Genomic DNA, 12,714 nt, shown 5'->3' on the forward strand with positions numbered 1-12,714 from the left:
ATATTCAATGATGCAACCTCACAAAATTTAATTTTCATTTATGGCTTCCTATGATGATTGCATTATTCCATTATTATGATTCCTTATTAGAAGGTGCTCATTATTACACTATGCTAGAAGCACCCTGCCCTGAAATGCATTCATTGAATTGTTTTCTCACACATTTTAATGATGTATATTCATGAGGGAATGAATGGTCTTGGAACACAGTAAACACATTTTTGCTAAAGTATTGTCTTTGATCATTAAGTTATATGTAACTTTCTCTTTGGAGGAGAAATTCTTTCCATTTTTCATCATGTGTCTTTTCATCAATTTTTTTTCTACTTTTTAACCCAGCACTTAACATTTATACATACGTTGCTTTAGGCATTGTATAATCCACGTTCTAAGAACGTTGATGGAAACCCAAAGGAGAATAAACTTATAAGTGCCCTTTCTTCCCACACCAATTCTACCTTTATCAGTCTTCTCTCTTAATTAGGGAATATTAATTCAGAAAACACATGTCAGCAAGAATGCTCAATTAGAGATAATAACAGACCCAGAAATGTCTTTGTACAATCAGAATATTTATTTATTTACCAAACTTTCGATATGATCCTGTTGGACTATGATTCATTTATAAAAGTTATATATGTATTGACTGTCAGAAGCCTGCTTTTTGTCTCTTATCATTTTAACAGAAAAGTAGCCTTGTGTGGCTGTAAAGTTTAGCAGTTCTTTGAGTTCTACTCGAGGCAAAGTTGGGATAAGCTCATCTTTATCATGAGCTAGTCTAGGTCAGAAGACCATGGGACTGGTAACAGGTATCTGAAGTAAAGCATCTAAATAATGGGAGGAAAGGTCTGGGTTAGTGAGATACGGTACTCAGGGCTTCATCTTTCAGCTCATCTGCACATCCCAACATCCAGTGATGGGATATCACTAAAAAGTTGTGGCCTGGGTAATCCTACAGTGGATTAACACAGGGGGGTATTATATCATGGGTGTATGAATCACTTATCCTTCAACCTAATCCACAGCTGAGCACAAGGCAATAGTTATCCACGGCTAAGAATTAGGCAGGTATGAAATCACAAGCCTCTCAGAGTCCAGGCAGAGTCAATGCTTAGTAATTTGAAATTTTCTACATCATTTTCCCTCTGTTTTCCAGTTACATGTTATATTGTGGTCTCCTAAAGACCCTTGGCATTAATCTCTCTGTAATTTGTTTCTATGCTGTGTCTTGGAGGCATTTGGTGGTGACCATCCAACTGAAAAATATTGCTTTGTTAGTTTAAAGAAACAATTTTCATCACAGATTTCCTTTCGCCTCCCTTAAAATGGTCCCTATCAGAGTCAATTACTAGTGATCTGCCTAATGTAACAGAAAGCCCCTTCTTTGTCCTGAAAATGTGCATATATATATACATATTTTTTTTCTACACACATAGCTGTTATGGGAAGTCTGCAGACTTAGACATCAACAAGTCCAACAAGCCCAGGACCCTTTAGTCCTTTGATGAGAATAGCCTATATTTAACAACTGCAAATTTTCCATATGCTAGAGAAAGGCAAGAATGAACTTCCATGTTCGAAAAGCTGTGTGCGTTACAATAATCATCTTTATTTTAATTCCTTCAAATTAGTAACTTATGATTTAGTGTTTTAAACCACTGAATGAGAAGTCTCTGTTCACAGAATCTGGTCATATTTTACAAACATAATAGCATCATGGCAAATGATGTGTCTCCTTTCTCTACACATAAAAGCATCAGAGGGCCCACTTGCAAGTGGCTAGCCAGGGTGGGCGGGGCCTGAAGCCCGTTGCTAGGCTGCCTGAGTGGTGTTTCACCCAGAGGCTGACAGCAGGAGCTTTGGTTGCTTAGCAACCAGGTCCTCAGCTATAGCATTTTTCTTAATGAAGGTTTTTCACAATTCTCTGTGTGATTACCTCTGCTGAATATCTAGACGCATTACCTCTGAATTACCAACTCATTCCTCTTGATTAAGTACAATTTTGCATCAAAACGATTTTGTACAAGGTTGTTCCAAGTCTCTTCACATTTCCCTTTCTATTAGAACCATTGGCTAACTTGGTGGTGCTTCCAAACACTATTTTTTCTAGCTGTGATTTTGTACTTGAGAGTCACTCCATAAACATACTATGGTTTTAAAGGTATTTTAGGTCATCTCCAGGAACACTGCATGTGAGTTAAGGGCTGAGATCATAGTTCCATGTTCCATTTGGGTCTCAGAGTCATAAGTGAAAACAAGTCCTTCTAGAGGCTGTCACCTCAGAACAGACTGGGAACTTTCTTATCTCTCATAGTTTGCAAAAAGAGAGGAGAGAGGAGATAAGTACTTGGTATGGTTGATTTCTTGAAGGCTTTTCTACATGGCATCTCTGATATAACCTGGATAGCATATTCAGAAAAACCTTTCATGGAAGTTTGAACTGTTATTTGTCAAAATTGAATAAGACTGACACTATTTCATCTATAATGAACTGACCGGACAATTCAGACTTTTACAGCATCATAAAGATGCCTCAACACCATCAGGCTTTTCCCAAATTGGTGTGTTAAATTGCGTTTTAACATATAATTATTAAAAGTTCAACTTGAGGGTTTTCAAAAGTAAAATTTGTACACCTCGGCTCCTTGACAGATACCTTTGTCTTACCAGTTCTTGTAAGTGTTGACAGATACGTTTGTCTTAACAGCTTTTGTAAGTGTTTACAAACTTGCTAAATATCCTTTAGAATTTAATATTATAATAGTCACAAGGCATTATATCATTTTATTCCTGATTCTGGAATTTTTATTTTCTCTGTCTTTTATAAAGATTCACACTAGAAGAAGATATACAAAACTGCCCTTCCTTTTTTTTTTAACTACCATGAACACACACACATGAAACAAATCCAAAAAAAAAAAAAAAAAAAAAAAGGCATTGGATCTGAATTGCCCTCTTATGTAATAACTGCTCTGCTGCTTTTAGAAAATTTGTAGCCCACCTTCAAATTCTCAGGAGCCTTATGGTTTTATGGAAACAGTATTGTCTTATGGGACTTATGGGAATCCTTCTGAATATACAGGGATTCTTTGAAAAATCACAAACGTGCATGTGGGTTTGAGGGATCATTGTCATAGTTTATTGCACTGTGGTTTGTTCTGAATGAGATATATTTTCCATCACAAAATTCTAATCCTACACATAGACATTACACAGGCTCGCAAGTACATGAATAAATACTCATAAAAGTCAGAAATTCCATAGTGGTTACATTTTATCTGTAAGCCATTTGAGGATTTGTGATGTCAGAATCTAAGGTATGTAATAAATGTGGTTGACGATCTTGGTTTTGTATCAAAACCACCCATGGAGCTGTTACAAAATATAGGTGTCATTCCCTCACTGCCTAGAAGCTGTGATCTGATTGTTCTGGGTTTGGGCCTTTGAACCTGTTTTATTTTATTTTATTTTATGTTTTTTGGGGTAGGGTCTTGCTCTGTCACCCAAGCTGGGGTGCAGGGTTGTGACTGCAGCTCACAGCACCTTCGACCTCCTGGGCTCAAGTGATCCTCCCATCTCAGCCTCTTGAGTAGCTGGGACTACAAGGCTCATGCCACTACTCTTGGCTAATTTTTAAAATGTTTTTGTAGAGATGGGGTCTTGCTACACTACCTAGGCTGTCTCAAACTCCTGGACTCAAGCAATCCCTCCCCCTCAGCCTCCCAAAGTGCTGGAATTACAAGCATGAGCCACTGTGCCTGGCCTGTGCCTGTATTTTTAGACAGCTTCCTGAGTCAGACTGTAGAAGCCCGACATGCAAGAGCTTCCCCAAGGTCCACTGATGGTGAGGGTGAGACATGTGCACGCTCAGATGGGTTATGACATCCTCTTGCTCATACCGTACCTGGGTGGTGGCTGTTGAAGTAGTGCTGCTTCTTGATCCCCACATTTGTTGAAACTGTACTCTGATTTCTGCAAATGTTTCAATGATAACAGCAATAAACACGTTCTGAAAAAAATCACAAACCACATTTATCAAACTCTAAGCATGACAAAGCAGAGGGCAACCAAAACCAAACCAAAGATCTGCAGAACCATCACAGAACATAGACTTTCTTAGCACAATTCTCCGCAGTACCTTCACAAGCCAAGCGAGGAAGAAAATGAGAGTGATGAAATAGAAGTAGGAACGCCAACGGGGAAAGCTGTCAATTGCTCTGTACATGAGGAACACCCAACCTTCCTGCGAGGCGGCCTCATAGACGGTGAATATACTGGTTCCTGCCATGACAGAGGAGGACAGACTGAGTCACAGTTGACTTTTGAAATAAGAAACCATTTTCCAGTAAAACAATCCATATTTATCCACACTCATTTTCTCAATGACAAAAGCTCTTCAAAAATTGAAAACAGTAAAATGTGAAACACATTTTACTGTTCTCACTCTTAAAATTTTAATAAAGTTGTTTCTGACTTGAAGTCAGGGTAATTTCAATATCTCTAGCAATAAAATAATTTGATATGATACCTTTAGCTGTTAAATGCAACTAATAATGTGGAAAAGGAAATGAACGGTCAAACCCAGTATGTATAGGTATAATTTTAAAAAGGATATGTACCATTTAAGCTTGCCACTTGGAGCCTAACACATTCAATAAGGTGAAAAGCACCTGCTATAGTTTTAACCAAAATGAAAGAAATGGCAGAACTGGGTTTCATTTGAAATCACTTTTTCATAGGGAGAGTAAAGTGTCTCAGGCTCCACAATGAATATGATGGAGCTTGTCTTTGGATTCCATGGTGTTACCGAACACCAAAATGTAAGGCAGCGAATCGCCAAATAGGATTTGTATTTTCTGGGAGGATTATCTCTTAGAAAGGACTTCTAGTCATGGAAAGAAAGGAAAGTTAAAAATATGTGGACAGATTTTTTAACATTGGCTAAGAGAACCTCAAATGCCATGTAGGGAAAAGATATGTTTAATCCTAACAACACTATGAGATGTTTTACAGATGGGGAAACTAAAGCATATAAAGATAAAGTGACTTGTCTAAGGATGCAAAGATAATAATGAAGGGAACTGGAATTAACTCAGTCATTCTGGTACAAAGCCCCACACCTCCCAAATGTGATGATATCTTGTCTCTTAATAGCCTTGCTGTAGTTAGTTTCTCTATCTGTAAAATGGGAAATAGCACAGACTTTATAGTGTTGTGAGGATTTAATGACTTAATTCCTATAAATCATAGGGTAGGTTCTTAAGATATTGCAGGTATCATTATGATTATAAAATTGAAAATAATTGCTCAATATGCTTTTGGGAGAAAACACACAAACATATATCACTGAAGTTGTTTATAAAATAACTATATGCTGTTATTCATAAAACTGGTAAACATTTGTACCTCAATAAATCCTACTTCTCTAAATAAGTTTTATTATTACAGAATATAAAACCAATCTCCACTCATATATTTTCTAATTACATAGGAATTTAAACTAGAATGTGTGTATGACCAAGCATCCAAGCTAAGAAGAGGGTTTTGCACACGTTGGGGCAGCTTCACTGTTTCTTTGAGCCTGTGCATGAGAAAGCAGAATCAGAACATCAGCAAACACCAATGCAAGCAGAACAGAAGGAAGTCCAGCCGCAGACTTGATGACAAGAGAGAAAAAGAGGCTGGAAAGAAAAGCTAAGAGAAAGAAGAAAAGCATATTCCTATCACCTATTATGTGTTAATGTGTGTTAATATACTTTACATAGAATATAACTTCATAAATGTCCTGCCTCTCATTTTAAAAATCATATTTTGTACATTGGTACTGTAACTCCTTATCATACAGCTGATATTTGTGAAGCATGTTGAGTTTCTAGGCTCTGTAACACACTTACATGCTAAGGAAATCTGTGTCTTATTAGTTAGGCAGACAGGGAAGTGGGCATGAGGGCAGATATTATCAATACCATCTTACAGAAAAGAAAAGTGAAGGTCACTGGTTAATGAAGCTCTCCAAGGTGGAAAGTATAGAACCAGAAATGGAACCCATATCATCGGGTCATAAATTTTTTTTTTTTCTTTACCATGCTATTTATATTTTCTCTTGATTGAGACTGGGGCTTTAACAAGAAATTGCTAATGGGTAGAAACATAGAGTTAGATAGAAGGAATAAGTACTAATGTTCCATGGCAGAGGAGGGTGATTATAGTTAACAACAATGTATTACATATTTCAAAATAGCTAGCAGAGAGGCCTTGAAATGTTCCCGACACATAGAAATATAAATGCTTGAGGTGATGGATATCCTAAATATCTTAATTTGATAATTATGCATTTTACCCATAAAACAAAATATCACAGGTACCCCATAAATATGTACAATTATTATATATCAATAAATATGTTAAAAAGAGATTATTTTCTCTTATTATCCTTAAATACAGTTAATGTTTTTCTGAGGGATTACGATGGCTAAGTTTATTGTATATCGATCATCTTTAAACATAAAACCAATTAACTATAAAATAGTTCCTTTTGTTTGCACATCATTTCTTAAAAGTTGACTTTTAAGAAAAAGGTTCAGGGAGGAACACCACATACATAAAATGTCAACAGCAAACAGAAGCAATTGTTTTTATTAATGATTCATAGGTACTAACACTGGACAAAACCTTTGCTTATGTGCACTGAATAGGAAACATATTTTTAACATAAAACAAATAATTTATAATTTATATCCCTTATTTTCCTCTAGGTTTTTGAATGAAAACAAAAAAGTAGCTACAGAAATCCATTATTATCTACCATTAAAGTCTAACAGCTGTACTAACTGAGCATTTTCCTGTAAAATATGGAGCTTGTCACCATAAAATTCAATTTGAGAGGAACACTGAATATTATCCTCCCTGTCTCTGTCCAGATCTTTCTTAATTACATCTACAAACAAGATGTCATTTGGAGTTAAGTAAAAAAGAGCACATTTAACAAGTAGCCTTAAAGCTTCCACTCTATTTTTTTTTTCTAATTAGACAAAGGAAAAAAGGAAAGAAGCAGAAACTCACAGTACAGCTCAAAGAGAAGGTTTGTTCATACAAAGAGGTGAGACATTTGTGAAAATATAACCAAAACACTCCCCAGGAAGATGCTGACTATGGAAAGAAATGTTTCCCATACGTGAACTGCACTGGGTAGAAAGGCTGTGAAGAAGTAGCAGTTACAAAGGCAAAGGCAATGGACTAAGATGGTCCTTCCTCATCACTTTTCTACTCCCAGCTTTGCCAAATATAGCAAAAGAAATCACTTTTCAAAAATGATTTTCCAATGGTTGGCCAATATTTAAACTGACAAAAATCAAATAAATGTTCCTTTCATTTTCTTTGGGAAGTGGAGGACTCTCAGAAAGAAACTGTAGCTGCTGAAATGTCTTTTGCACAGTCCCGTTCTCGCTGCTGGCCCTGAACTGCTTCCCTCTGACCCTCTTGGCAGACTCCTGAGCTGCCCAGCTCAGCTCCTCTCTGCCCTTAGCTACACTAGGCAATGACCCTCAGTACTCCCAGAGAGCCTCCCATTCACCTATCTCATGTCACTCATCATGCTGAATTCTCTACCTTGTTTGTTTCCCTCACTAGGTGTGAGCACTCTGAAGTTAAAACTGTATTTTTCATTTCTGTACCAGATGCTGAGGAGCACTCAAAGATTGTTGATGAATTAAACAACGATTTTGTAGCCTACAGACATACGAAAGCATTTCTCAAATATTTGCTTTCAATTAATTCTTCCTCAATATTAATACTGCACAGACAATTTGGAAACTATTTTATAGTGAATTGACTTCGTTTTGCCGATTTTCAAATTTCTCTTAAAACACCTGCATGCTCATATATAAACATAAAAACCCATCCTAAACACACAGAAAAGTCTTCATCTACTGTTTGATCCAACATGGAAAATTTCTGTGAAGCACAATGATTCATATAAAATATTTTTTCTAGATGCGCTGCAGAATATTTTTAGTCTACTTTAATTACAGAACTAAAATTTCTGGCTAAACGACCATATTTTTGTTAAATGAAAAATGATGCTTGACAACAGCACCTGGGAATATAACGCATTAATTTTTTAGAGAACAATAAGGCCTGTTCCAAAAATATCCCTGGAGAGCTCTTGGAATAGCACTACTCTCTCAGACCTTAACCTCTCAAGGCACAAATTAAGGCTGTGCAAGAAATGCAATCACAACAATGTTACTCATGAAAATCAGTTCTCCTGATCTCATTCTTTCTGACTTCTTCCACTGGTGGTTTGAATTTATTAAATAAGAAGACCACAAGTCTACGTTTAGAAGATAAATACTAACCTTGAAACTTTCTACACACTTCCTGTATCGAGAATGAGTACAGGATATTTTTGTATAGCTCTGAATGAAATTATATCCCCATCTGTTTTGATTACCTTTAGGATTTTATCGACTGCCTTGCCGTCTTCTGCTGACTCTTTTCCCATGAAAAAAAGAGGTGAGATATTTGTGTTTTGGGAGTACTCCCATTTGTTTCTTCTAGTCTCAGGTTAATAACCACATTGTCATCCCACTCTCAAGTGAGAGGGTCATAAAATTGTGATGATAACTAGTAACACACTACAAACCTGGGGTCCTACCACTAAACCTCTCTCCAAACACAAACCACCTACAGTACTATTCTAACGATGGGAATACCTGATCTACCGTGATGGAATTTGGAAAGTTAGAATTGGAGACGTAGGCCCGAGACAGTGGAATAAGAATGAGTCAGTACCCAGGGGCTTGGTCTGAATAATCACCTTCACTCCCACAATCAGAGTTTTAAGAACAAAGAGGATTTATTTTAGGACCATCCATTTCTTTCTCTCTCCCAGCGTTTGGATCCTCAGCAATGTTCTTGAACTTTAACCCCTCCAGGGATACGGAACACACTATCTTCTGAGGCAGCTCCATATCAGGTAGGCAAGAGCCCATTCACTGGATGCTGCCAGGCCTCAGTCCCTTTGGGAATCTCTCTTGGCCTTGCAAGGCACAACAAGCTATAGGAGTCTGCAGCATTAGTCCTTGCAGCCCCTTTGAGTGAATCATCCTTTGTTTTACCCAGGTCATCCTGCTTTAGGTGCTCGTTTTCTTATCTGGTCCTTTAACTCCTCCAATCCAATCTACTGTTTATGAAATCGGCCTGATTATCTGGCTTCACTTACTGTCTGGGAATAGAATTTCATCTGTGGTGAACAAAATGACAACTTTCTTGTTACTCAAGATCATCAGTTTCCCTCAGACTTTTCTAAATCACTCTTTCTGATCCTCCAGCTGACTGATCAGACATCACCCTTTTCAGAGAGAAGCTGATCGACTTTGTCCTTGTTAAATTTCAGCTTGAGCATCCCCCTCAGTTGGAAGGGAAAAGAAACTTACATGTTACTCAACCACTACACATGGATGACTATGCTGTATCAGTGTCTCAATGAACTGTCTACTGTCAGTCCAGTAGACTTAACTGTGGAAGTGTACGATCCTTATCCTAAACTCCAAATAGATATTTATTTGCTCAACTACAGTTGCAATGACTATTCAATCCTGAATGGTGGTCAAATAAGAGCTTGATATTTACACACGTGCATGATTAGAAGTACAGCTTGCTCAAGATGGGGTGGGTTGTGCTATACTGGGTTTTATTTTATTTATTTTTTATGTTTGCATATATACAACTTGTCCTAATCTCCAGCTATTTTTTTTCTTTTTTGAGATGGAGTCTTGCTCTGTCACCCAGGCTAGAGTACAGTGACTTGATCTCAGCTCACTGCAACCTCTGCCTCCGGGTTCAAGTGATTCTCTTGCCTCAGCCTCCCCAAGTAACTGGGACTACAGGCACACGCCACCATGCCCAGTTAATTTTTGTACTTTTAGTAGAGACAGGGTTTTGCCATGTTGGCCAGGCTGGTTTCGAACCCCTGACCTCAGGTGATCCACCCACCTCGGCCTCCCAAAGTGCTGGAACTGCTCCATAGGGCAATATTCTTATTAAACTGCAGAACTAATGAAAAAAGGGAGCTATGAATAGTTTAAGAGAGAACTTGCTGAAGCTACCCAAAATGTAAGCTTGGTACTAGTGACATCTGCAGATGGATGATGCTTTAATGGGAAGGTCTGTCCTGTGCCTTGCAGGATGTGTAGCGACATCCCTGACCTCTACCCACTAAATTCCAACGGCCCCTCCAACCCCCAACCAAAAATATTTGTAGACATTGACCAGTGGCCCCTGTTGGAAAAATTGCCCAATTGAGAAACACTTTTCTAACTTGACAGCCTTTCTGATTCTTCAGCTTTTGCCCTGCAGTGCCTAGCACAGGGTCTAGCATAAAATTTATATTATTTTTGAAATGAATTGAATCTCTTCACTTGAGATCAAAGGTGAGATTTAAAAATGACATTTTATTCTCCCTTAAAGATTTCTGAAGGTTAAAAGCCTAGCTCCTAAGACATTGCTTGTTTGTATAAAGTATTTGCCACACAGTGGACAGCTCAGTAGTACCATTACATAAATTTTTATCATTTTGCTCTTTTAACAACTAGGCACTGAAAACAAAAGCTTATTCCTTTTTAAACTTCCTGCTATGTAATAAGATGACTATATACATGCATATCTTAGAGTTTGGGGGAAGGGAGGCTATCTCTGCTTGCAGAATGAGCCGTTACAAAAGTACATTAATTAAAATTGAAAAAGAAAATTAACATATTTTGAATGAAATAAATAGTGCAAAATTTTCCCGAACGAAATTAAATGACTACCTTCTGAACTGTCCCAAGACAAACCACACACACGGTTTTTTTTTTTTTTTTGGAAAGCTTTCAGGTTTTTCTTCTGAATCAAAATGAGATATTCAGTATATTCATAGAAAAACACAGAAGAAAACAGACTAATTCTTAATCCATGTTGATAGACTCCGGTTCTGTCTGGACCATGAGACAGATAATACAAACTTGCAAAACAGTTCAATGTTTTCTACAATGAAACCTAAGCAGCAGCCACCAGATTTAGAACAAAGCGGCTGCCTCTTCAATTCAGCTACAACTTGCATTTGTGGTCACTTGTTGATGACAAAATCTATATTGAAATTATTATTTCTTTTGTTTTTGGTGAACTCTCAGTTTCTCTCACCCTCTGATAATCTCTTCGCTCAGATATACCATATTTTATGCAGATTTTAGCCACATATTAAAAAAATATTTTAGCCAACAGTCAGTAGTGAGATTGACTGTAACTTACTATAATGTTTTTCTTCACCAAATTTCCCCACACCATCTCAATACTTTCTTCTTAACTGAGAGCTGGTTCTGTGGTAAGAGTAGATTGCACCCCAACAGTAGTTATCATAAAGTAAATGTATTTAGTGTGAGATAATTAAAAAAAAAAAGCAGCAGTGAGGGATGTGTACTCTTAAGGTGGACATCTGGACTCAACACAATGAACCTTTGTCACTGTGGCTGGATGATCCACATACACGAAATAAGATCATGTGGATCAGCAGACCAGCAATAGCGAGCAAGGTGCATTCTGAATTGCAGAGATTTATTAAACAATGAACCAGCCAGAATTAAATTACTCGTGAATAAAATTACTAGTGAATAAAACCTCTGTAAACCATGTTTACTCTCTCCCACCCACCTACCTTCCACCCTCCCTCCCTCCCTCCCTCCCTCCCTCCCTCCTTCCTTCCTTCCTTTCTTCCTTCCTTTCTCTCTTTTTTTCTCTCTTTTTTCTTTCTTTCTCTCTCTCTCTTTCTTTCCTCCTTTTCTTTTTTTCTTTTTTTGAGATGGAGTCTCGCCCTGTCACCCAGGCTGGAGTGCAGTGGTGCTATCTCAGCTCACTGCAGCTTCCACTTCCCGGGTTCAACTAATTCTCATGCTTCAGCCTCCCAAGGAGCTAGGATTACAGGCGTGAGCCACTATGCTCAGCCTCACAAAAATATCAGTATTTTCCCTGATAGACTGTGCTGTAACATTGTGCCTATAATAATAATCTTCAACACAACTTGTCCACACACTCAACTCATGTGCTCCACACACTGAGCCTGAGGCTTGCCACGTGGCATATCAAGGTAATAAAACAAAACAAAGCTAAAACCACATTTTTTATTTGCTATTCCAGAACATGGAACAAACACAAAAGGACTTTTTTATTATAAATGTCTTAAAAACATTTATAAACTTTATGTTTTTGAGCTACTTTAATTTTGATTTTGGTTTCTTTGTTTTTTTTACACTTAAGCACTCTTTCGGCACACCTTGCCATATTGGCAAAAATCACTTTGTTACCTTAAACCATACACATGTTTACATATATCTTCTAAGTTAATTTTTTATAAGTAATAAAGAATCATAATTGAAATATGTTTCTTCAAATGTAGAAAACTTAAGTTCCAAGTTCTGAATGGAAAATACTCCAAGAAAAGGAGAGGTGAAGGCTTTCACTATAGTATTCACAAATGGAAAAGAAGTGTTGACAAGCTGGATGCTGACATTGGCAGGAAAATGTAGGTACTACAGCAGAACAGTTCCCAGGACGCTCAGTCCACACGCCAACTAAAGCACTCCCCGTCTCCCTGTGATTGGCCATTTCCAGGTAGGCTGAGAGTAAGGGTAACAAAGAAATCATGTCAGACACCTCTAGGCCTGTGAGTCAGCCTTCTGC

At 37.6% G+C, this 12,714-nt stretch overlaps 1 protein-coding gene across 2 annotated transcripts in view; it reads right to left on the reverse strand.

Annotated features, from left to right (window-relative positions):
• The window catches only part of NALCN (sodium leak channel, non-selective), a 354,786-nt gene that overhangs the window by 233,211 nt on the left and 108,861 nt on the right, over positions 1-12,714 (reverse strand). For both annotated transcript variants that reach the window (XM_028837268.2, XM_028837267.2), the window contains exons 8-9: positions 4,139-4,281; positions 3,905-4,009 (exon numbers count right to left, since the gene is read on the reverse strand). In XM_028837268.2, coding sequence (XP_028693101.1) covers positions 3,905-4,009; positions 4,139-4,281 — 248 coding nt within the window. The remainder of the gene's footprint in view (positions 1-3,904; positions 4,010-4,138; positions 4,282-12,714) is intronic.

Source organism: Macaca mulatta, chromosome 17, assembly GCF_049350105.2.
Source record: "Macaca mulatta isolate MMU2019108-1 chromosome 17, T2T-MMU8v2.0, whole genome shotgun sequence".
NCBI lineage: Eukaryota > Metazoa > Chordata > Mammalia > Primates > Cercopithecidae > Macaca > Macaca mulatta.